Source organism: Canis lupus, chromosome 3 (assembly GCF_048164855.1).
Source record: "Canis lupus baileyi chromosome 3, mCanLup2.hap1, whole genome shotgun sequence".
NCBI lineage: Eukaryota > Metazoa > Chordata > Mammalia > Carnivora > Canidae > Canis > Canis lupus.
Genome location: NC_132840.1, coordinates 12626364 through 12652269, shown reverse-complemented (window position 1 = coordinate 12652269; position 25906 = coordinate 12626364). Strand labels below are relative to the sequence as shown.

Genomic DNA, 25906 nt, shown 5'->3' with positions numbered 1-25906 from the left:
ATTTGCCTTTGAGAAATAGTAGTAAGTATTTATATGCGAGGCATTGCATTTCACATGACTTATTTCATTTAATTTTTTTTCATTTAATTTTTAAACTGCATATGAGGCAGGTCAACTGGCATCTTTTTTTTTTTTAAGATTTTATTTATTTATTCATGAGAGGCAGAGGGAGAAGCAGGCTCCCTGCGAGGAGCCTATGTGGGACTCAGTCCCAGGACCCTGGGATCACAACCTGAGCCAAAGGGGTGACGGGCACTGAGGGGGGCACTTGATCGGATGAGCACTGGGTGTTATTCTGTATGTTGGCAAATTGAACACCAATAAAAAATAAATTTATTATTAAAAAAAAAAACCAACAACCTGAGCCAAAGGTGCTCAACCACTGAGCCACCCAGGCGCCTTGGCATCTCTTTTTACCGATGAGGTAACTGCCTTGCCCAAGCTCACGTGGAAGAGTACGTTGCAGAGCTGTGATCCAACCTCATGCCTTTTTAACTCCAAAGCCATACTTTTTTTTTTTTTTTTTAATAAACTCTATCCCAATGTAGAACTCAGCTCCCTTGAGATCAAGAGTCACATGCTCTATCCGCTGAGCCAGCCAGGTGCCTCTAAAACCCATACTCAAACCTCTACGCTATTATCTCCATGAATTCATATATCCAAACATATGGCTATAAAATTGTGCTGCTAGTCTTAACTGAGTTAAAGATACTGCAGAAATATTTTACTTTTATATGTACAAGAGCATCCTACATATAAAGGTTAAGCTCAAAAGCTGGTAAAAGAAAGAAAGAAAGAAAGATCACTTGAACTAACTTCTCAGTTCACCCCAACTCATTAATCATCATCCCACCTAACATTTGTTGAATACTTAGTATGCAGACTGCACTGATCTAAGCTTTTGATCTGATCTTCACAACAATCCCATAATGAGTTCCTAATATTACCTGCTTTTAACATCTAAGAAAATTGAGGCACTCAGGTTAAGTCATCAAAGGACGAAGCAAAGAAAGACCAGTGTTTGTTCTGATCCAAATTGGCCCCAACTAGCACATTTAGCCTAAACAATCCAAGAAACGGGTCAGACTCCTGTGCCACAACTAAAATAAAAAGCCAAAATTGTACAAATTGTATTTTCAAAATAAAGTAATGCTGGTTGTAGTCTCAGTAACTTTATTATGTTGCCAGAGTTGTCACCTTTAGCATAGCACCTTCACTAATGAAAGAATTAGAGACATATTTACAATTTTTTTTTTCATTCACCCAATGGGGCAGCCCCGGTGGCTCAGCGGTTTGAGCGCCGCCTTCAGTCCAGGGCGTGATCCTGCAGATCTGGGATCAAGTCCCACATCAGGTTCCCTGCATGGAGCCTGCTTCTCCCTCTGCCTCTCTCTTCTCTGTGTGTGTGTCTCTCATGAATAAATAAAATCTTAAAAAAAAAAAAAAAAAAGGAATCATTCACCCAATGACTGGGTCAATACACATGAAGAGAAATTGTTGAGGCCCAAATGTCACATCCTTCTAAACATTCTATTTGAATAATTGATAATTACCCAGTTCTCTATGTTTCTCTTGTAGATAAGGTTGACTATATAATAAAAGGAAAGCTATTTTAATACAACATGCAAACTATATTTCAGGAAAGTTATTTATTCTGGGCTAAGCCTATAAGCCTGCTGGTAAGAGTAAGTGCTATACACATGGCTTACTCTGAAGTAGAACACTGGTTGAACCTCTTGGGACATGAGGAAGATAACAGCTCAAGATAGTACAACTTAAATACTTAGTTTTGGAAATATGTAGTCCCAGATCCTAATTCTCCCATGGCACCTAAAATATTTTTATCATCTATAAAATGGACTTAGATCTTTCATTTATTTGCTATCAGGTCAAATGAGAGTGATTGAATAGTTTTCAGACCATAAGTTTTTAAGGAAATACCTGGTATCCTAAAATACAGATCCTGATTTAGTAGGTATAGGAATGAGGCCTGAGACTGCATTCTGATAGGCTCCCATAGGTACTGATATCTATGATGCTGCTGCTGCAGCTGCTGGAAGATCACACCTGGAGTAGCAAAGGGCATAAACTAGGAATGAAATTCTTCACCTATGTTCAAGGATAAAGATTTAAAAGTTTGACATATTTGGGGGATGTCCATTCCTCATCTAGTCACTCACCAAATGGGTATCCATTATGCATTCGTCTCTGAAGATCAATATTAAGGAAAGCAGACAATGCCCTGCCCTCATGAAGCTTCCAGTCTAGCAAAGAGCTGGATATTCAGCAAAATATGACAAAATTCAATATGCAAAGGGCCCCTTGCTGACCTAGACTCAGCCTTTAGCTTCTAGGCCCACTTGCCGGAGGCTGGGTCGTCCCCTCCGCTGATTGGCCGGACCGCTTCAGGCCCCAGCCAATGAGGCGGGGGCAGTGAGTGGCGGTTGGTGGAGGCAACCGCCCTGCTGAGGGGCGATGGCCGGGGCTGCCGGCCGCCTCCGAGGCCGTGCCCTGGGGCGCTTTCCGCTTTCCCTGCCCGTGGGCGACGTGAGTATCTCTGAGGTTAGAAACGAGACCCTTTTTCCACATTTTAGCGTCTTCCTCACCCCCATCCCTGGAGGGGAGAGGCAGGAATAGTGGTAACAGCTAATATTTATCAAACCGTTGCCATTGACCAGGCAACGGTTATATCACATAACCGTGTGACTGTTGAATCACTGAGCGGTGCAGTGGGTACTTAACCCACTTAAGAATGACTTCAGAGAAGATAGAGGCTGCCGAGGTCGTGTGGGAGGAAATCCAGAAGGCTACCTTCAAATCCGGGGGCTCTTATGACCTTGAATCCCCTCCACGCTCCACTTTGTAAACTAGAGCGCTTCTTAGCAGGTGGCTCATATTGTGCTGGGTGCCTGGGTGGGGATAGAAGACCCTAGAATCCTGATGCTTATTAAGTTTTGGGGTTTTTAATAGAGAAAGTAACATGTGCTAAAAGCGTTTGTGGGAAAGATAAACACCAAATTCAGGAGAGCTGCTGTCTCTTGGGATGGTCATACAGGAAGCTTCCATCAAATCTTGTTTTCATTCTTAAACCCTAAGGTGGGAACCTATGGATGTCTATTGTATGCATTCCCTTTCTTGTTTGTCTGAAATACAATTTTAAAAGGAAAACATGCACATTGAAAATTTCAGAGGATGAAGTGTACACATCAAAAAGGAAGTCTCTCCCACCCCAGATTTCTAGAGCCCCTCACTAGGAGCAGCTGTTAGCAGTTTTGTGTGTATCTCATACATTTTCTATAGTACCTACAAACACATGAGAGTTTTTTTTTTTTTTTTTTTTTATCTCCTCACAAGTGGATCCTACTATATACAGTATTGCACTTTGGATGATTTCCTTTTTAACCGCATTAAACTTAAAAAAAAAAAAAAGTCTTTAGCCTTCATTAGCCCTGTGATCAATATAACTTTGCTGGCAAGATATTCCCAGGGCTGCTTCCGATATGAGATGTAGGTCACGGCTTCCCTCACTGTGTGTTTGCCTTTTTCTTTTTGCACGTCCTTCCTGTAGGTTCCAAAAAATAAAAAAATAAAAAAATCTTCACCAAATTAATTCCCTCAAGAGTACAGGAGAAAAAGAGCCATGGCAAATAAAGTATTGCCTGGAACTGCTTTACCTTTCCTGAACTTTCTTACTCATATTCTGAAGTAAAATCCCACATAGAGCCCACTACTGCTTAAAATTAATTTGCTGAAGAAAAGTGGCAAAGAGAAGTGAGGATTCATCTTCTCACCTTGCAGGAAAATGCCCAGCTTCTTATCAGTGAAGTAACAAGGGGAGAGAACCTTGTTTGTTTTCAGTTAGGGGATAGCGGGTGTCAGACATTATTATTTTACCTCTTCTAAAAATCCAAGGTATTTTTTTCCTTTTAAAAAAATTCCCCCAATCACACAACTCTTACATGGAAGCACTAGGGATTCCATTCCAGGCACAGCTAACTCCAAAAGTCCTGTCAGATTCGCGATGTTCCCTGGAATGAATTCATTTGCTCATTAAGCTGCTTTGCATGGCCCATTGCCTCTACCTCCAATCTCTTCATCTCTGGTTCTTGTCAATCCCCGCAGGAACTGTGTCCTTCAGACACAGGCCTCCTGGCCTTTTCTCTCCTCTCCCTGGAACACATTTCCCTAGCACCTTCCTTGAGTATTTTTGAAAGTGAAATTCCTGCAAGTCGTGTTGCCGACATAGTCTGCAGGACAAACTTTTAACCAAATGGTGCTTGACATGGCTGATTGCCAACCCCTGGGCATTGAAATGACTGTCCTGAAGAGAAAAAGATCGTCTCAATACGCATTTTGGTGACGCCTGTATTAGTAAAGGTCCTGTGTTTTGATAGATTGGCTCTCTATGAGCTTCTGTGCCAGCGCGCTCGTGGCCTGGAGGTCCAGTTGGCAGTCTGCGTCTCTGTTCACCAGGTAGACAGAGCTAAGCAAGGGTCAGCGCCGGGGGTCCGAAAGCGACGGAAGCTGCAGCTCCCGGGGGGCGAGGGGCGGCTGGGCGGGCGCAGATCCGACGTCACTGCGGCGCGCCGCTTCCGGTCCCCAGCTCCCGAGCGAATGACTGCTCCCTCGGTGGGGCGGGAGCTGGGCTTGCTGCGACGCCAGGGAGCCCACGATCGCGCCGCCCCAGCCAGCGAGTCTGCCAGCACCAGCGTCCCGCCGGCGCCTGGGACCATGGCCACCGACTCGTGGGCCCTGGCGGTGGACGAACAGGAGGCGGCGGCTGAGTCGGTGAGTTGGCTTCAGGCGTAAATGGGTCAGGGGGTCAGTTTTGGCCGGGGATCACCCTTGTGTAGGACACTCGCTGCTTTGGCCAGGACGGTATAGGATGCGTGTGAGGCTGGAGCCTGAACCTTGAGCTGGCTTTGTTTATCCATCCGCCTCCTGGGTTACATAAGAGCAGGTGAGTGCTCCCATGGATCTAGCGCCCAGCCGCCTGTCTTCTGGAATCCAGACTGATCGAGATTGCGCTCTCCCCACTTGGATTATAATCTCCCTGTGTCATTCCCTACCTCTGGATTGTGAGCTTCCTGAGCTCTGGGATTGTGGCTTACTCATCTTTGTGTGCTTCCTTACTTGCTTACTGATGATGAATGAACGACTCCGTTGGCCCGGTAGTCAGTAAATCCTCTTCTCTGATCACCTTAATTGTGTTCTGGGCTTAGTACACAGTAAGCAAGATATGACTTAAACATGACTATGTGGAATTAACTCCTTCCACCTAAACACTTTGAACCTACTTCTGTTAGTACTTCTGTGAATTTCTTGAGAATAAGGACTCTTTCTTATTTTTTATACAACTGATAATAAATTATATGCACATAATTCAAAGAGTCAAGTAGTTTTGAAAACTGGTTCCACCACCACCAATTTTTCCTTCCCAGAGAAAAACTAATAGTTCTCTTGAAACGGATATACATCATTGACCTCCTTGTTCTCTAAATCACAGGGTTTTGCTAGTTCTTGAATTTTCAATTTTAGGTATTTACTGATTTTAATTCTTTCCTCCATCCTTTCTCCACCACACACGCACACCTTCCCATTCCTTACCTTTTCATTATATTGTAATTTTAGTTAGATCAGTATTTCATGTTTATCTTATTAGTAGCTTATGATACTTTTACTTTCCTATAAAGTTTTGTTTTTCCTTGGAATTTATAAAAAACACGCTTCATGTTTTTTTTTGTACTTATCACCAGTTCAACCTCAGGCACTTTGCTAATTGTTTAGTTTATCTCAGGATGTTCAGACAAATTAAGTATTCTATTAATTCCGGGGGCCTGGGTGGCTTAGTCAGTTAACCAACTGACTCTTGATTTCAGTTCAGGTCACAATCTTGAGGTGGTAAGATCCAGCCCCATGTGGGGATCCGTGCTCAGTGTGTAGTTTGCTTAAGATTCTCTGGCCCCTCCCACTGTTTCATAAATAAACAAAAAAACTTATTATTTTTAAAGATTTTATTTCTTATTCATGAGAGATACAGGGAGAGAGGCAGAGACATAGGGAGAGGGAGAAGCAGTCTCCCCACGGGAGCCCAATGCAGGACCCGATCCCAGCACCCTGGGATCATGCTCAACTACTGAGCCACCCAGGCGTCCCTAGAATCTTTAATTTTTATTATTATTTTTTAAATTATTATTAAATAATAATTTTATTATTATATTTTAAATTATTATTATTATTTTTTAAAGATTTTGTTTGTTTATTCATGAGAGACGGGGGAGGGAGGGTCGGTGCAGAGACACAAGCAGAGGGAGAAGCAGGCTCCATGCAGAGAGCCTGACATGGGACTCGATCCTGGGTCTCCAGGATCATGCCCTGGGCTGAAGGCAGTGCTAAACCACTGGGCCACCTCGGCTGCCTAAGAATTTATTTATTTATTTATTTATTTTTAGAATCTTTAATTAAAAAAAAAAAGTCTATTAATTCTATTTCCCCCAGGTCTTTTAGCCTACTTCATACTGGACTAGTTCTCCCTAGGTTTAGAGCAGAACTCATTTCAAGGACTGGAGAGGAACAAGACAGATTTCCCTTCACCTTCATTCTGAAGATTCACTCCTCTTCTCTTGTACTGGATCCCCTCCTTTCTGTATCCTCTCTTCATCTTTCTTGATTTTGTGCAACCATCCATCCAGCTTTCTGGAGTATATAAGAAGTTTTTTTAAGATAATATTGCATTTCTGGAAATAATTATTTTGCTCTATCATTTGGATAGTGGTATGGCTCGGTCTAGAGCTGCAGGTTGGGAATTAATTGCCTACCAAATTTTAAAGGCATTGTCTCATTGCCTTTTAGACTTCTTTATTGGTTATTGAGATGTCTGAGACCATTCTGATTCCTGATGTGACCTGTTTTCTCATTTGTAATCCATAAGAATCTTCTATTTGTTTCCAGTACACAGAAAACTCATGATAATGAGTCCTGGTATAGGTCTGTTTTCATCCACTTTGCTGGGCACTGGGTAGGTCCTTTCTTTTCTTTCAATTTTATTTTTAAGTAATCTCTACAACCAATGTGGAGCTCAAATCCACAACCCTGAGATCAAGAGTTGCATACTCTTCTGACTGAGCCAGCCAGGCATTCCTGGGTGGGTCCTTTCAATCTGGAAAATTCTTGTCCTTAAGTTATGAGAAATTTTCTTGAAAAATTTCATTGTTGATTTCTCCTCCTCTGTTTTCTCTTTGCATTCTTTCAAGAATTCTTACTACTTGACTGTTGGACCTCTTGGCCTGGCCCTCTAAAATTTTTAAGTCAAGTTTATTGAGGTATAATTTACACAGTGTAAAACTCATCCTTGTTCTGTGAATTTTGACTAAGGCATCCAGTTGTGTAACCACCACCACAATCAAGATACAGAACAACAACAACAAAAAAAAAAAAAAATTAAAAAAAAAAAAAAAGATACAGAACTTTTCCACCACCTTCAAAAAGTTCCCTCAGGGATCCCTGGGTGGCTGCAGGGATGGTGCCTGCCTTTGGCTCAGGCCATGATCCTGGAGACTGGGGATCGATTGGGCTCCCTGCATGGAGCCTGCTTCTCCCTCTGCCTCTCTCTCTGTGTCTTTCATATGAATAAATAAATAAAATCTTAAAAAAAAAAAAGTTCCCTCAAACTTTCAGTCACTCCCTTCTCCCTTCCTTTTCTGGCAACCGCTGGCTTGTTTTCTCTTTAGATTTGCCTATTCTGAACATTTTATATAAGTAGAATCATACAGTATGTGGTCTGTTGTGTCTGGTTGCTTTCACTTAGCATAATGTTTTCAATGTTCATCTATGTTGCAGTAGGTATCAGTACTTGATTCCTTGATATTGCCAAGTAATATTCCTTTGTCACATTTTATTTATCCATCAGTGTCCACTGATGAGCATTTGGATTGTTTTCTACTTTTTCATTATTATGAATAATATTGCTGTGATTATTCATGTACAGGTTTTTGTGTGGACATATATTTTCTTTTTTTTAATTTTTAAAATATTTCTATTTATTCATGACAGAGAGAGAGAGAGAGAGAGGCAGAGACACAGGCCGAGGGAGAAGCAGGTTCCATGTGGGGAGCCTGACGCGGGACTCGATCCGGGGTCTACAGGATCACGCCCTGGGCCGAAGGTGGCGCTAAACTGCTGAGCCACCCGGGCTGCCCATAAATTTTCAGTTCTCTTTGGTATACACCTAGAAGTGGCATTGCAGGATTATATAATAACTCTATGTTTAACTTTGAGGAATTGTCAGACTTTTCCTCAAAGTGGTTGCACCATTATATCATCCTTAAAATTATTATGTTCTATGAGATTAGTATTATTTATGACAAGCACCATCATGTAGAGGTTAAAACCTTAACCTTTATAGCCAGATGGTCTAGGATTTGTATTCTAGGTCCATCACTTACTAGTTATATAACTTTGGGCACACTGCTTGACCTTTCTATGCCTTGGTTTCCATATCTGTAAAATGGAGATAATCATAATACTTACCTCATTGAGTTATGGACATACTTGTTATAAGTGCTACATAAGTAATAGTTATCTGTAATCCACAGTTTCTTTGCAGAAATCTTTTAAATTACTTGTCCATGTTTTACGGATTAGATAGTTGAACCTGGATAAGATTGGTGCATATACTTAACACATGCACATGTAAATTAGATCACAATATTCCCAAACTGAGCAAATTGAGTAAAGATGCCTCTATTAGCCTCTGCTTTATGTAACTCTCACTGAGGATACCCACAGAGATTGTGTGACATAGGTAACAGTAATGTGTGGTGCAAGTTTACTATATTTTAAATATTTATTAAGCTTCATTCCTTATTCATTTAAGAAAATACTAGATTTTATTTATATTTATTTACTCGTTCTCCAGTGCTCCTCTCTGTTTCCCTCTGTTCCGTTGGTGATTTTAAGATTTTATTTATTTATTCATGAAAGACAGAGACAGACAGAGAGAGAGGCAGAGACACAGGCAGGGGGAGAGGCACGCTCCATGCAGGGAGCCGGACTTGGGACTCGATCTAGGGTCTCCAGGATCACGCCCTGGGCTGAAGGCGGTGCTAAACTGCCGAGCCACCCGGGCTGCCCCCCCCCCTTTTTTTTTTTAAGATTTTATTTATTTATTTATTTATTTATTTATTTATTTATTTATTTATTTATTTATTTAAGACAGAGAGAGAGAGAGAGAGGGAGAAAGAGAGAGAGAGGCAGAGACACAGGCAGAGGGAGAAGCACTGTTGGTGATTTTTTAATTTAGACTTTTCCAAAGTCTACTTCACCATTTTGCCTAAGACAACCCCTATTCCATATAGTTCACTTACCATTAAATCTTTTATGTCTCAAGAATCCTTTCTCAAGTAGATTTGAGCAAAATGCAGTGTGTAACTGTAGAGCTTTCAATTATTTTATCTTTAATATATCTTAAAAGCTAAAATATTAAAAGGCATTGAAAGAATGTGGATATTACAAAGTGGATGTTTTTGCTTTTTTGCCCTTTGGTTAATTTCAAATGGTTTCCAATGAAGCTGCAAGAAAAATTGGTTTCTCCTTTTTCATCCAAGCAAATAAAGGTTATCTAACCTAACTGTACTTTCAGTCGAAGTTTCAGCGTTCAGTTCACTGACATTGTACTCGGTAATACAAACTTCACTGTCTTTGCTTTATAGGCTTTGAGATCCTTATAGCCAAGAGGGGGCTGAGTTTATTTTTAGATTCTGCTGGAACCTCTCCAGAATCCTGATACATTGTAATCAAAACATCTATTGGTTTCACTTACATTGTTGCTACCAGCTTTACTACATATTGCATTTTAGTTATTTTAGTTATTACTTTACTCTGGTAACTTCAATTTGAACAATGTATCGACAAAAGAATGGTTTGCCCTTTTAATCATTGATTATTACAATGCTTTAAATTAATAGGTGTTTGTAACTCATTTATGCCTCAGCCCTATCATTTGTTTTAGCTAGCAGTTACCACCCTAGTTATGAATACTATTAACCTTACTGTTGTAAATATTGCAAGTAAGTCAGGCAGTCTTTCTATATGTTTGTCTATCTCCCTCTCTCCCCCCTCCCTCTCAATAGACCTGGATACTACATTTAAACAAGGTTTGTTGGTAGGATGTGGACAAGTGCTTTAGAGAAGACTAAAATACACTGAACACCTGCTGTATGTTATGCACTGCACTCGTCACTTCATATTCATTGTCTGTTAGTGTGTTTGCTATCCTGTGAATTAATGAAGGATTTTTGCTGCATTAAGAGGATTTCCTTTTTTGCCAATTTCCTTTCTTGCCAGTCTCTCCAGTATGTTAACCCCTACTTCTCCCTCCTAACATCAAAGCAGAGATACCAGAAACTCCCTTTTGTTTCCAGCGATAGAAATGCAGTTCCTCCATCCCAACTAACCACCCATTAAAACATTTGTTTCATTCCTCTCTTGCCTTTTCCCTTTCTTGGCCCTTTTTTTTTTTTTCCTTTCTTGGACTTAAGAGGAAAGAGAGAATGAACCTCAAAACATAAAGAACCAGTGTGGGTGTGCTTTAAGAAATAGCCATTTTCATTCTTACCCTTCACCAGATGATGTCCTAAGCTCCACTTAATATTTTGTGATTAGAAAAAAAAAAATTGTGATTAGAGTACCTTTGTGCTAGACCCAAAAATTTAAAAATTCCTATCTTTAAGGTACATATAATCCCCCCCAGCTTTAATGAGGTATAATTGACAAATAAAAGGGTATTTTTATTCTAATACAGGAGATAAGTCCCACCAGGATATGTCTAACAGTGTTTGATCAAAGTCCTAATAATTCTTTCTTTGAAAAGTCTCTTTGCTCTGTCCCTTCCTTTGTATTCCTACTTCAGATTGCTGGGTATTTTGATTACAGTGTGCCACATGCTCCAGGCTGTTCTCAGTTAAAAATATTAGACTTCTATCAAAACAAGGCAGTGTGTGAGTGTGCATGTCATGTTGTGGTCCTGTGGCTCAAATATATTGTGCAGCATAACTGATTCCTACCCGCAGATGCTTTTTGTTGCAGCCCTCCCACCTCGATGTTCTCTGTCTGGCGTTTTCCAATATCTTGTAAAATTTCCTGTTGTTGGAATATGAGAGAATGACAAATGGTATTCAACTGAGAGAGTCTTTGTAATCAGGGCATTAAGCAAACACATAAATTGTAATTTTCTCTAGGGACTGTAATTAGGAAGTGTGAATTTTGAGCCATTGTGTAACCATTTTTTTCTACTGCTATGTTTATGGGAAATTTTTGTTTATTCTCACTGAAAACATTTAGTCAACAAAAAGAGCCCAGCAGAACAATTTAATGAGTAGGTCTTGAGAGTGGCTCATTTCTCCCCAGCTTCACTGGGGAGGCTCTGTTGATTCAAAATATTTTAAGTGATTTCCTGACACTTTCCCCTCCTCCCCCCATATTCTCCATTTAGTTGAGCAACTTGCATCTTAAGGAAGAGAAAATCAAACCAGATGCCAATGGTGAGTAAAAGCTAGTTTGAAAACAAATGTGATTTTAGTATTTCTGCTTTGACATAGTAACTGTCGGGAAAAAAATTATACATGTACCATGCAAGGGGCTGGCAGATACTGGCAGTCATTTGATTTGGGAACTAAACTGGATTGTTTTGCTTTGTGTTGTGCTTAAAAATAAGCATGAGGATGCCTATCTGACTTATAAGTTACCAAATTTATTGCTGACCATGAAAATATACAATAGACAAAGTATGAGCAACCTGAGAGTTAACCTATTATTCTGAAGTCGTATCTACCCCAAATCCAAGATTTCCATTAAATTTTTCTTGATACACTTAATATTATTGGTGGTGGGGAGAATAGTAAAATTTACCTCATTCCAAATTCATTTACAGTCTTTTTCTATAATTTTTTCTTACCTACAAGTTGTACATTTCTTTTAACAATTTATACTCCTAGAATCTTAATGACTTTATAGTGTAATATATACTGATGATATGTGGTTTGCATAGATATTCCTCTGTTGAGCATCAAGGTGGTTTGTGAGCATTGCCTGCTGTAATCAGCTTTCTGTAACATTTCAGAAATATTGATGCTATGAGGGAATGTATGAGAGACTCAGAATAGGAAAGAACTAAAATATAAGCAACATTGTTTCACACTTTTGTTTAAGAACAATAAAATGCTTTATCTGTGGCTTGGTTTCCTCATTTATTTTTCTGTTCCCCAGCCTTTACATTTCTAGTGTCTCATAGAATTTGAATTGTCTCAGCTGTTGGGTATGGGATGTGATATTGAATAACAGCGGCCGCTTTTTGTCTGATAAAGGTGCTGTTGTCAAGACCAATGCTAATACAGAGAAGGCAGATGAAGAAGAGAAAGGTAATAGCCTAGAGCTATACCCACGAGGTTCTACAGTCTTAATAGATTATTACAAGGCATCGTTTTTATACCTAACCTGGCTTGGCTTTAAAGGGAGTCATAGTGCTAATAAATGCTCAACATAGTTGGTGGTGGAATTCGCATTGTTTACATTTTAGAGAAATTTTATTTTGAACAACTTACGGACTTCGGTAGCAGCATTAAATATGCCCTGAATGATCTTGTACAGGGCACTATAAAAGAAATTGTAAGTTGCATCTCCATTGTCTAATAAAGTTAATGCTATTTGTACACATTAAACACATAACATTTAGACTGCTTATATGATATTAAGATATGAACTTTGTTCATTTCTGGGGTTTTTTCATCATTATTATGTGTTAGACAAGCTAATAATTTTCAATTTTCTATTGAGCACAAATTGGGGAGTAAATACTTGGGCTTACATAGGAAGAGTAGATAATCTCTGGAAGGATGGTTGATTGGAACAGTCCTATAGAGGAATATAAGGCCCAAATGCATGGTATCAGTATCAAAAGCTTCCTCTTTAATAAAGCAATTTTAATTCTATTTATAAATCAAGGGACACCTGGGTGGCTCAGCGGTTGAGCGTCTGCCTTTGGCTCAGGGCATGATCCTGCAGTCCTGGGATCGAGTCCCACATCAGGCTCCCTGTATGGAGCCTCTTCTCCCTCTGCCTATGTGTGTGTCTCTCATGAATAACTAAATAAAATCTTAAAAATAATTTGTGAATCAAAACTATGATACATCTTGAATTAGAAGTCCTAATATAAATATATGTTAATGCTTAAAGTGCCAATGAACAAGCAAATTCAGAGGAGTTCATGGTGGATTTCATGGCCTTTTAAAATTCTTTGCTTTCTTCTTCATGACAGAGGACAGAGCTGCCCAGTCCTTACTTAACAAGCTGATCAGAAGCAACCTTGTGGATAACACAAACCAGGTGGAAGTCCTGCAGCGGGATCCAAACTCCCCACTCTACTCTGTGAAGTCCTTTGAGGAGCTTCGGCTGTGAGTGTTTACTTTCTGATTCTTCCCTTTGTGTTAGAGACCCCTAGGCCTATTTTTTTCATTACAGCAGAACTTTTTTAGCTAACACAATTTTAATCAAAGAATTTAGGTGCTGGGGGCTATAACATAAAATTTCCAGATAATATGAATTGTGCTAAACGTGCAATTCAAGCATTAGCTGTAAATAAACTGTAACAACAGTAACAAAGAAAAAATCCTTTAGACTTTGGCATCCTTCCTCAACCAAAGAGACAGTAACTTTCATCTTTAACTGTTTTCCTAGGAAACCACAGCTTCTCCAGGGAGTCTATGCCATGGGCTTCAACCGTCCATCCAAGATACAAGAGAATGCACTGCCTTTGATGCTTGCTGAGCCGTATGTGTCCTGATACAACTCTGTCCTTTTTAATTTTCCACTTTTTAAAACTTCTATTATTTAAAAAAAAAAAAAAAAAACTACTAGTAATACATACTTATTTTTAAAAAGTTAGAAAATAGGGCAGCCCCGGTGGCACAGCAGTTTAGTGCCACGTGCAGCCTGGCGTGTGATCCTGGAGACCTGGGATCGAGTCCCGCATCGGGCTTCCTGCATGGGGCCTGCTTCTCCCTCTGCCTGTGTCTCTGCCTCTCTCTCGCTCTCTCTGAATGAATAAATAAATAAATCTTAAAAAATAAATAAATAAAAAGTTAGAAAATAAAAATAAGAAAAATTGTAATCTTCCCCCATGCACTATATTAACATTTAGAGACTTCTAGACTTTTTTTTTTTACATAAACTCACATATTTATACCTTTTCTAAAAAATAGAACCATATAAAATCTTTAAAAAAAAAAAAAAGATTTTGTTTATTCATGAGAGACAGAGAGAGAGAGAGGCAAAGACACAGGCAGAGGGAGAAGCAGGCTCCATGCAGGGAACCTGCTGTGGGTGGAACTCGATCCTGGGTCTCCAGGATCACGCCCTGGGTTGAAGGCAGCACTAAACCGCTGAGCCACCCAGGCTGCCCTCTGAGAAGCTTCTAAGTGATGCTCATGCTGCTAGTTTCAGACCACATTTTGAGCAACAAGATCCAAGAGCATATGGAACTTTTTATAAAAACTGGTCCCTCTGGGAATGCCTGGGGTGGCTCAGTGGTTTAGCTGCATCTGCCTTCAGCTCAGGGTGTGATCCTGGAGTCCTGGGATCAAGTCCCATATCAGGCTTCCTGCATGGAGGCTGCTTCTTCCTCTGCCTGTGTCCCTGCCCCTCTCTCTCTCTCTCTCTCTCTGCGTCTCTCATGAATAAATAAAATCTTAAAAAAAAAAAAAAAATTGGCCCCTCTGTTATATAGGATTATGTAGAACTGTACTGCATATAATTCTAAATCCTGAAACTCTTTTCATATAGCCTAAAAATAGATATTTTCTTTGTTCTGTGTCATAATAATGACTATTTTCATGATAAATAATGTCTCTTTTTAGCTTGACACTTTATTTATTTTTTATTTATGATAGTCACACACACAGAGAGAGAGAGAGAGAGAGAGAGGCAGAGACACAGGCAGAGGGAGAAGCAGGCTCCATGCACCGGAAGCCCGACGTGGGATTTGATCCTGGGTCTCCAGGATCGTGCCCTGGGTCAAAGGCAGGCGCCAAACCGCTGCGCCACCCAGGGATCCCTAGCTTGACACTTTAAACATACTTAGGGATGCATAATGGAAAATTTGTTTCATGTTGGTCATTTGTATTTATAGATCTTAATGCTTTCATAGGTGCTCAGTTTTTAAATCATCAATATTAGAAGAGATCTGAATTATCTAACCTTTCTCCATTAACAAATATATATTGAGTGCAGGTATATAACAGATCCTATTCTAGGCACTTGGATACATCAGCAATAGTATATAGTGTTAAAAGATATTAAGTTGTAAATGTAATTAATGCCACTGAAATGTACACTTAAAAAAGCTGTTTTTAAAAAAGGTGATAAAAAAATTTTTTTAATTAAAAAGGTGATAGATGCTAATGAGAAAACAGCAGAATACGGGAGATCAGGAATACCAAGGGAACTGACTGCAATTTTCCCCCAACATTATATAATGAAATTTGTCAAACAACGAAGTTGAAAGGATTTTTTTTTTTTTGAGAATTTTATTTATTCATGAGAGACACACAGAGAAAGAGGCGGAGACACAGGCAGAGGGAAAAGCAGGCTCCATGCAGGGAGCCCAATGCGGGACTTGATCCTGGGACTCCAAGATCACACACTGAGCCGAAGGCAGAGGCTTAACCACTGAACCACCCAGGCATCCCAGGAATTTTTTTTTTTTTTTTTTTGGAGATAGAGCTTTGGGGAGGGGGAGAGAGAGAGAATCTTAAGCAGGCTCCATGCCCAGCACAGAGCCCTACAAAGGACTCAATGTCACAACCCTGAGATCATAACCTGAGCTGAAATCAAGAGTCAGATTCTGCTTCACTAACTAACCCACCCAGGCACCCCAAAGTTGAAAGGATCTTATAGGAACATCCATATGCCCACCATCTAGATGGTATCAATAACACTATTCTATACTTTATCACATATCAATCCACCAATACATCATTTCTTAAGGCATTTCAAAGGTGATGTGTGAGCAAAGCCTTGGAGGAGAGGAGTTAGTTGACATATCATTTGGGAACAGTTATCCCAGCAGAGTACAAGCCAGTGCAGAAACCCTAGGACAAGGGCATGGCTGGCATGCCTTTGGGGCAGCACCAAGGCCTTTGTGGTGGGGTGGTTAAGCGAGTGGCTAGTAGGAGGTAAGAACAGAGTACTACGAGGGAGCCAGGTCAGGTAGGACTTTGTACAGCAGAAGGATTTTCACTTTTAATCTGAATGAAATGGAGAGTGACTGGAAGGCTTTTGAGCAGAGGAGTGACATGAGCTGACTTACATTTTAGAAAGAATCACTGGCTGCTGAGTCAAGAATAAAAGATAGGGAGTGCTTTAAATCCCACCACAGGGCAGCCCCGGTGGCGCAGTGGTTTAGCGCCACCTGCAGCCCGGCCCGGGATGTGATCCTGGAGACCCAGGATCGAGTCCCACATCAGGCTCCCTGCATGGAGCCTGCTTCTCCCTCTGCCTGTGTCTCTGCCTCTCTCTTCGCTCTCTCTGAATGAATGAATGAATGAATGAATGAATGAATGAATGAATGAATAAATAAATAAATAAATAAATAAATAAATCCCACCACAGTCCTCTTTCTGGTGCTCTGTGTTTGTGGGGCTACCCTTTGACTTTACTGTAGAAATCAAAGCTTCCTTACATAAACTAAGCTTTATTCTTCACTATTATTAACTAAAAGGATACTTGAGATTTAAGCTCCTAAACCATTTTTTTTCTTGTGCAGTCCACAGAACTTAATTGCCCAGTCTCAGTCTGGCACTGGTAAAACAGCTGCCTTTGTGTTGGCCATGCTCAGCCAAGTAGAACCTGCAAACAGATATCCCCAGGTAAGGGCTTGGTAAATTTGGATTTTCTGCTAATGTGTAGCTAGAAATTACATTTTCTGGATTAAAAGCCAAGATGCATATTACTCTTTACATAAGCTAGACCCCTTGTTGAGCCCAAACAATATGGTTGATGGTCTAGTAGCAACATACATCCTGTTCCCTTTCCATGGTTTGCCAGTTCTGAGATAATGCTGAGAACTTTCTAAGTGAAAAGGAAGCTAACCTCCACCTAGAATTTCAGATCCTTCCTCACATGTGGGTTTTTGTACTCTTGTGGCCAACAGCTATTTACAAGTGTCTTTACCCAGCCAGAGTTTTAACCCTTAAGAATTCTAACTTACAATTTGCAGCATAAAGAATCAAATGGCACACACTTTAATTTACATACAAGTCCTGATGGTAATTCCCACCCACCTTGAGATCTCACTCTGCACTCTTTCCCTGCCAGTGTCTGTGCCTCTCCCCAACTTATGAGCTTGCACTTCAAACGGGAAAAGTGATTGAGCAGATGGGCAAATTTTACCCTGAACTGAAGCTAGCTTATGCTGTCCGAGGCAATAAACGTGAGTATGAATATGTGATCTGAATTCATTAAGCTAACAACTTGTATTTTAAAAATTTCAAAACCTCCACAGTAGTTGAAATTAAAAAAAAAAAAAAAAAAAAAAACATGTGCCCTTCACCTAGATTTGAAAATTTAACATTTTGCCAGATTTGCTCTATCTGTAGAACTGTGTATGTGTCTTAGGGAACCATTTGGAAGTAAATTGCAGACACTGTGGATCTTTACTCCTAAATACTTTACCATGGCTCAGTCAGTTAAGCATCTGACGACCCTTGATTTCAGCTCAGGTCTTTTTTTTTTTTTTTTTTTTTAAGATTTTATTTATTCATGACAGAGAGAGAGAGAGAGAGGCAGAGACACAGGTAGAGAGAGAGGGAGAGAAGCAGGCTCCATGCAGGGAGCCTGACGCGGGACTCAATCCCAGGTCTCCAGGATCACACCCCAAGCCGAAGGCAGCACCAAACCGCTGGGCCACCGGGGCTGCCCTCAGCTCAGGTCTTCATCTCAGGGCCTTGAGTTCAAGCCCTGCATTGGTCGTCTCCACAATGGGCATGGAGCCTACTTAAACAATTTTAAAAATTAATTTTTTTTTAATTAAAAAAGATACACAGAGAAAGATACACAGATACACAGAGAGAGAAAGAGGCAGAAACACAGGCAGAGGGAGAAGCAGGCCCCATGCAGGGAGCCCGATGTAGGACTCAATCCCAGGACTCCAGGATCAGGCCCTGGACCAAAGGCATCACCAAACTGCTGAGCCACCTGGGCTGCCCCCCGCCCCAAACTTTTTTTAATAAATACTTTAGCATGCATCTTGTAAGGACATCCTTCAACATAACCCACAAAATCCTTATCACAGCCAAGAAAATTAACAGATTCTCTAATAACTAGTATCCATTTTTATTTTTCCCCCATAGTCCCAAAAGTCCCATACTATTTATGGCTGTTTTTGAACCAACAACAAATTGGTGTGTATGCAATGCATTTGGTATTGTCTTTAAATTTAGAATAGTTCCGGGGATCCCTGTGTGGTTCAGCAGTTTAGCGCCTGCCTTCGACCCAGGGTGTAATCCAGGAATCCAGGATCGAGTCCCATGTCAGGCTCCCTGTGTGGAGCCTGCTTCTCCCTCTGCCTGTGTCTCTGCCTCTCTCTCTCTGTTTCTCATGAATAAATAAATAAAATCTTTAAAAAAAAAATTAGAATAGTTCCTTCACCTTCTCTTCTCCCTAGTACATTTGACTTTAATTAAACAGGCCAAATCAGGGCAGCCCGGGTGGCTCAGTGGTTTAGCGCCGCCTTCAGCCCTGGGCGTGATCCTGGAGACCTGGGATCGAGTCCACATTGGGCACGCTGGATGGAGCCTGCTTCTCCCTCTGCCTGTGTCTCTGCCTCTCTGTGTGTGTGTCTCATGAATAAATAAATTAAAAATCTTAAAAAAAAAAAAAAGATTTAAACAGGCCAAATCAGTTGCTTATTAAATGCTACACATTCTGAATTTAATTGCCTAATTTCTTTTTAATGTTAATTAGAACAAAAATGTTCTAGAATATTCATGATAATTCTGGCATCTAATTTTTTAAAATTATAATTAACATACAGTGTTTTATTAATGTTAGCTATACAGTGATTCAGCAGTTCTATATTTTTCTCAATTCTCATCAAAATAAGTGTAATAAATGTAAAGAATAATCATCTTTATTTCACCCCACCCAACCTACCTCCCCTCTGGCAGACATGTTTGTTCTCTGTATTTAAGATTTTGCCTAGGGATCCCTGGGTGGTGCAGCGGTTTAGCGCCTGCCTTTGGCCCAGGGCGCGATCCTGGAGACCTGGGATCGAATCCCACGTCGGGCTCCCGGTGCATGGAGCCTGCTTCTCCCTCTGCCTATGTCTCTGCCTCTCTCTCTCTCTCTGTGTGACTATCATAAATAAATAAAAATTAAAAAAAAAGATTTTGCCTGTTTTTTTTTTGAAGCTTATTTGTATTATTCTTTTCTCTTTATTCACCTTTCCTACTTCTGTTTTGCAACAAATTAACAATATTTAAAAAGTGTTGTTGAGAGTTTGGCTATGAATGTTTTAACACAAACCTGTAACTATGACTCTCAGAAATCCACTCCGCATATAATGTCCTAATACCAACTTGAAGTTGCTTCTAAAAAGTAAGATTATAAAACTTAGTGGAAGATGATCATAAGACATTTAAAATTTTGCAGTTTGGGTTGAAGTTAGAATGCAACTTTTGTGGAAGGCAGTAATTGGATTAACAGAAGCAGCAGCATTTATTGGCTTTGAACTGACTCAACATTTATATTTGGGCAAACTTTTGGCAGTGATTACAGGGAGCTTGTATATGTCAGGTCAAGGTTGTAATTAAAGGACTTAAATTCAATGTATAAGTGCCATGTAATTAAAAATGAAAAGCCAAATCTCAGCTTCAGACTGTACATGGTCAAGAATGTGCCATAGCTTGCCAGGCCTTGTCTAGGGAAGCACTTCATCTAGGAGAGGTAGTAGGTGTTTCTTGGAGAAAGCAAAGCCATTCATGATGAATCCTATTTTCTGACCTGGGCAGGGAGTACATAAAGGCAACCGACTAGTTTGATGTAGATACTAAGGTAGCTGAGGGGCAGAGTGCACTGGAAAGAGCAGTGGAAGTCTGTTTGTGAGGAAGTGCAATCCTGGGCTGGGGGAATGCTGTTGCCAGAGAAGAAATAAAGGTAACGACAGATCTGAATGAAGGAGAACTGGAGGACTACAGAGAATGGACAAGAACGCTACTGAAGAGACTTTCATCTTGTCACTGTTTTTATCCTTATTTTGTCTTTACAGCATTATTAAATACTATAGTGATATAACCTTTCCTTAAGATATTAATGCAAACATCAAACAATTGCATTAAAATACATCATGCCTTTAGGTTTTCTCAGAGAGGAAAGCTGAACTTACCATGGAAATACCCACAGAAAACGTCTTGTCTCCACAGTGGAAAGAGGTCAGAAGATCAGTGAGCACATTGTCATTGGCACCCCTGGGACTGTTCTGGACTGGTGCTCCAAGCTCAAGTTCATTGACCCCAAGAAGATCAAGGTGTTTGTTCTGGATGAGGCTGACGTGATGATAGCTACTCAGGGCCACCAAGATCAGAGCATCCGCATCCAGAGGTAGGAACTCTTGAGCCAAGAGGAACTTCTCAGCTTCCTGATCTGCAGCATCTTCTCCTTTTACTTCAAACACTCTTCTTGCTCCTGTTAGCTTCTTTACTTTTGTACTTCCAGAAGCGTTTGTTTGATGGGCCATATCCTCGTCAGCATTGACCACGGGTTGAGGAAGGAGATTTAGGGAATCTTAACACCAGCCCTGTCCCTGCCCCATGGCTGCTCTCGCCTCCTCCCTGCTGTTCTCCTCCCCCTTCTGCCACTCTCCTGGGCATGTGGATCACCCAACCCCGGGCAGCTGTCTTCTGTTCCTTCCAGGGAAAGACTCGGGATCATGCCACATACCTGGGTCTTCCCTTGCAGGATGCTGCCCAAGGACTGCCAGATGCTGCTTTTCTCTGCCACCTTCGAAGACTCTGTATGGAAATTTGCCCAGAAAGTGGTCCCAGATCCAAACATTATCAAACTCAAGCGTGAGGAGGAGACACTGGACACCATCAAGCAGTATTACGTCCTGTGCAATAACAGAGATGAGAAGTTCCAGGCCCTGTGTAACCTCTACGGGGCCATCACCATTGCTCAGGCCATGATCTTCTGCCATGTGAGTAGCAGTGGCAGCAGCAGGCCTGGTGGGGGAGGAGCTGCCCTGGAGGAGGTGCCTGCCCCTCCTCACAGCCAGCTCCAACTAGGTGCTGAGGGAGGACCAGGGGCTCGGTGTGGCCTGGTGTGGCCGGAAAGGAAATGAATCACCTCCACCTGCCCCAGGGAATATTCTCCTCAGACTGTAATAAGTTAGGGAAAGATTGTGAAGAACTATACTTTCTTTGGTTGGTCCCACTTCTTAGAGATAACTTGGGAAAAACTCTAAATAACATCCAATGAAATAATTATAAAACATTAAGAATATAGACTATTTGGGAATGAAGATCTTTGGATCACACCACTCTTCCTTGCTGAATGCTAAGATGATTTAAGTAATTCATCCAAAAAAAATTTTCACTTGGCTAAAATTATTTGTGAAATTGGTAAGCCTATCCTGTTGACTGAACTCAGCAGGTCTTCATGTATTTTAATGGCAACAAGCCACTTTTTTGCAGGTACCTTTTTTTTTTTTTTTTAAACAGGTATCTTCATTTAAAACCATTCTGTTAAAAAAAAATAAAAAAATAAAAAAAAATAAAACCATTCTGTTCACTCCAGACCCGCAAAACAGCTAGCTGGCTGGCAGCAGAGCTCTCAAAAGAAGGCCACCAGGTGGCCCTGCTGAGTGGCGAAATGATGGTGGAGCAGAGGGCTGCGGTGATTGAGCGCTTCCGAGAGGGCAAGGAGAAGGTGCTGGTGACCACCAACGTGTGTGCCCGCGGTGAGCAGAGAATCTGTCCGCCAGGCCCTGGGTAGCAAGGGAAGTCCTCCTGTATGGGGCGCTCTGCTGGTTCGGGGCGAGTCCACATGGGCTTGGTGCTGGCATTCTTTCCTGGGAGAGACTGGATTCCCCCAGCAGATGAGAATTGTCACAGAAGCCAGGGGCCCTGATGTGGTGGAAGGACAGGGACAGGCACCTCACTGGTCCAGAATGGCACCTTCTCTTTGGGGCCCCCAGTGAGGTTCTGGCTGCATTACTGATGTCCTAATTCTGTTGGCACCCTGCCAAAGTTGTCTTTCCCTCTGGATTCTGCTAGGTGCCCCTTGGCCCCAAATCCCGGAGCCAACCTGCCCCAGACTCTTCTTCCACATGAAGCTGGTGTATGTTGGCCTTGCTTGGCTGGTGGTGATTTTGTCTCCCTTCCTGACTTCTCCACCTCTTTCATGCAGGTATTGATGTCGAGCAGGTTTCTGTCGTCATCAACTTTGACCTTCCCGTGGACAAGGACGGGAACCCGGACAACGAGACCTACCTGCACAGGATCGGGCGCACGGGCCGCTTTGGCAAGAGGGGCCTGGCAGTGAACATGGTTGACAGCAAGCACAGCATGAACATCCTCAACAGAATCCAGGAGCATTTTAGTGAGTGCCTGGGAGTGTCTCTGCTGGTGCCCTCTCCTTAAAGGGGCGAGTCCAAGGGAGGGGGTGAAGGGTAGATTCTCCTGTGGCCCCAAGAAAGGCCTTTGTCCCCAACACAGTCCCCTCCTTCCCTACAATAGGGAAGTCCTCCAAGAGCACACCTGGTGAGTTTTCAGGGTCAGGGATGCAAATGACAGTTCCCCCTTGGCCAGCCTCAGGGGCCTGGGGCTCTGTCCCTTGCTCGGGCACTGGGAGTCTTTGGGCTTAAGTGAAAGGTCGCTGTGGCCAGAGGCATGGCCCATCCCTAGGCAGGGCGGAACCCTGTTTCCTCTCCCTGTGCCATGCTGTCCCTTCCCTAGGGGTGGGTCTCTGTGGTAGCCCCATGTTGATTTCTCTTTGAATTCTCATCTTCCTCCCCAGATAAGAAAATAGAAAGATTGGACACAGATGATTTGGACGAGATTGAGAAGATAGCCAACTGAGAAGCTCCACCAGTCACCAGTGCCCACCCCTGGCACTCACTCCACCTGCACGGAAGACTAGTGCTTTCACGGCACAGGCCTCGACAGTTACCACAAAGAGGAGGCAGAGGAGAGAGAAACTACCTACCTCATTTTAAATTACGTTTGGACTAGACAAAAATTGTGCAAATGATGGGGGGAGGTAGAAAAAAATTGTTTATACAACTTTTGAAGATTAGGCGTGAATACACAGAAATTTACCTTTTGGAAATTCCGTCTTCTTTTTGGCCATTTCCCCCACCTTTAAGCTGTAGCTAATTAATCACTTGCTCAAGATGCTTGTGGCAGCCCTTGCCACCGCCCAGCCAGAGGGCCACAAGTGTTCAGAATAGCCTCTAGACAGAAGAGAGGTGAAGACAGACAGAAGCCCTAACTGGGATAGGTGTGTAAGCCAGCCATCACGTTTGGAGTATGGGATGAGGCCTGTGAGCTGGTGTTTTGGATTTAGGGTGGGGCAGCGCATCTGAGTGTTGTCAGCTCCACAGTAGAAGGGATTTGCTAACCATGAGCCAAATTGCCACCCTGGGACTTTTGGTGCTTGCAGGTTTGTGTTGCAGGACCATGACCTGGTTTTCATCAGCAGGGCAATGTATGTATAGTGCACATCTGATTATCAGTGGATCCCTTGCCTGTGCTTAAAGCCTGTGGAGAAGTCTTCATGGAGAGTTAAGTGGTGGCCCTCACTTACCATACAACCTGGGCTCACAGGCACTTGCAGCATCTTCTTTATAATCCCTAATGTCACCCTTGCCCCTTAGCCTCAATCAAATAAAAGGTGATCTAAGGTTTGGATCCTCAGTGAAAACTGTGGCTTCAAGTCATTCACAGACAGCCTGAAGGCAACTCCAGAAGTGAATCAGCAGTAGTCACAAATACTTGCTTTGTCTCCAGATCCCAGAAGGCAACATTTGTCAGAGCTGGGGTATCATTTCAGGTATTTGATGTCTTGGTTGTAAAGTGATTTTGAATATGTGTTCACATTTCTTGGAATACACACAGCGCAATAAGGAACTAAGACTATGGGATCCCTGGGTGGCGCAGCGGTTTGGCGCCTGCCTTTGACCCAGGGCGCGATCCTGGAGACCCGGGATCGAATCCCACATCGGGCTCCCGGTGCATGGAGCCTGCTTCTCCCTCTGCCTGTGTCTCTGCCTCTCTCTCTCACTGTGTGCCTATCATAAATAAATTAAAAAAAAAAAAAAAAAAGGAACTAAGACTATGGCCATTCACCTGCACAAAGCGGGAGTCAATGCCAAGGACTTGGCTCCCTCCTTACTGGGCATCTTTGTGCAGAATAGTCAGAACAAATGTTAGTAATGAACGCTTCCTCTTACCTGGCTAAGGCTGATGGTATCCACAGAGTTACAGAGCAAAGATGAGATGAAACCCCAGCAACATGAAGTCTTCTCTATCTCTTTGACCTTGATACAGAACGGGTACTTTGTCTAGGCCCAGGCCTGGAAGAGGGATTTTATGTCATTCTAATCCCAGACTATCCTTATAAGCATTTCCATGTTTTAGGGCCAGACTGGTTTCCTAGGCAGGGAAGGGGTCCATGCCAGCCTCCAAGTGGTTTCCTTAATCTGACATTAAATACAGAGAGACCAAAAACTGCCACTCCTGCCACATTTCCCCAGTGGCCATTCATAGTCTTTTCTGATTCTGGCCAACTCTGACCCACCTTGGGAGTCTTATAAAAAGAGAAGAAATTCTGTCTCCCACCCCCTGCTGGGCTGTGGACCAACCCTGAAATAACTAAAACAAAGGCAGGAATTAAAGGAGTATAGACTCCTTACAGGCTACAGGCTGACTACATTCCCTTCTTCCTGACAACTGCATAGCCTTAAATCTAAGCAGCTAGGGGATGGGGCGGGGATGATGGAAGTACCAGTACATATTTTGTGAATCTTTACAACTATACTGTTCTATCTTTACCCATGTTTCCACCATCCTTGGAATTCTCCTAATAGGAGAAAAGCCAAGTACCCTTAGGTAGCTTATCCCTGAGAACACACGACCATATGCTTAGATTTGAAAGACCATGAGTCAGCCCTGGTCAGGTGTCCTAGGAGGGTTGTCCTCTGGTCTGTGTTCCTCAGACACCAAAGCTTCTAATTTGCACAAGAAATGTCCTGATAAACCAATGCCAATTGAGTACAAGTTTAACAACAGAATAGGTCCCAGTGTTTTGGCACTGCTTTAATTTCTAAAACAAATAAGGTTATGCTAGAGGGACAAATAATGTTCTATTCATCTGATTTCATACTTAATGCACATGGAGGGGACAACTTCAGAAACAGCTGCAGTACCTTGAGCCTCATAGTTCATTAGTCCTATCCTAACCCACAGCATGGAGCCCAATGTAGGGCTTGAACTAACAACCCTGAGATCAAAATCTGACACCAAAAGTCAGACACTTAACTAACTAAGCCATGCAGGTGCCCCTCATTATTCTTTTCTGGTTAACTCTTCCACTCTGACCAGTGACCATTTTAAGACTTTCACTCACCTCAAACTTCCAACCCCATTATCTCCATACTTGGAGTCAACAATCAACACAAGGACACTCCCCCAAGCACACCTACCCTTCCTTTGCCCTCCTGTTACAACAGGAGAAGTCCCTACTATCTAAATTTCTCTATAAATGCACCCTCTCCTGTAGCTGTTTAAGGACTTGCTCCATCTACTCCATCTCATATTTTCAACCTCTCCCACCCCACTAGCGGGTTCCCCATCAATTT

At 42.0% G+C, this 25906-nt stretch overlaps 1 protein-coding gene and 1 long non-coding RNA gene across 5 annotated transcripts; one reads left to right on the top strand and one right to left on the bottom strand.

Annotated features, from left to right (window-relative positions):
• Window positions 1-768: 768 nt before the first annotated feature.
• Window positions 769-20570, bottom strand: LOC140628810 (uncharacterized). Its single transcript, XR_012026762.1, has 5 exons — window positions 20435-20570; window positions 6595-6696; window positions 2181-3562; window positions 1942-2067; window positions 769-1429 (listed from the first exon to the last, which is right to left on the bottom strand). It is a non-coding gene; the product is annotated as an uncharacterized lncRNA (long non-coding RNA).
• Window positions 2438-23970, top strand: LOC140628769 (ATP-dependent RNA helicase DDX19B). Of its 4 annotated transcripts, none has more exons than XM_072818295.1 (12): window positions 2438-2547; window positions 11492-11540; window positions 12363-12416; window positions 13313-13448; window positions 13732-13824; window positions 16817-16919; window positions 17368-17482; window positions 20472-20649; window positions 21007-21244; window positions 21844-22006; window positions 22456-22647; window positions 23065-23970. In XM_072818295.1, the coding sequence occupies exons 1-12, from the start codon at window positions 2476-2478 to the stop codon at window positions 23124-23126; spliced, it is 1455 nt and encodes a 484-aa protein (XP_072674396.1). In that variant the 5' UTR covers window positions 2438-2475; the 3' UTR covers window positions 23127-23970. The 4 variants fall into 4 exon arrangements, with proteins under 4 accessions (XP_072674396.1, XP_072674391.1, XP_072674381.1 ...); XM_072818290.1 differs by having other exon boundaries at window positions 2458-2562; XM_072818280.1 differs by lacking the exon at window positions 2438-2547 and adding an exon at window positions 4581-4788.
• Window positions 23971-25906: the final 1936 nt, after the last annotated feature.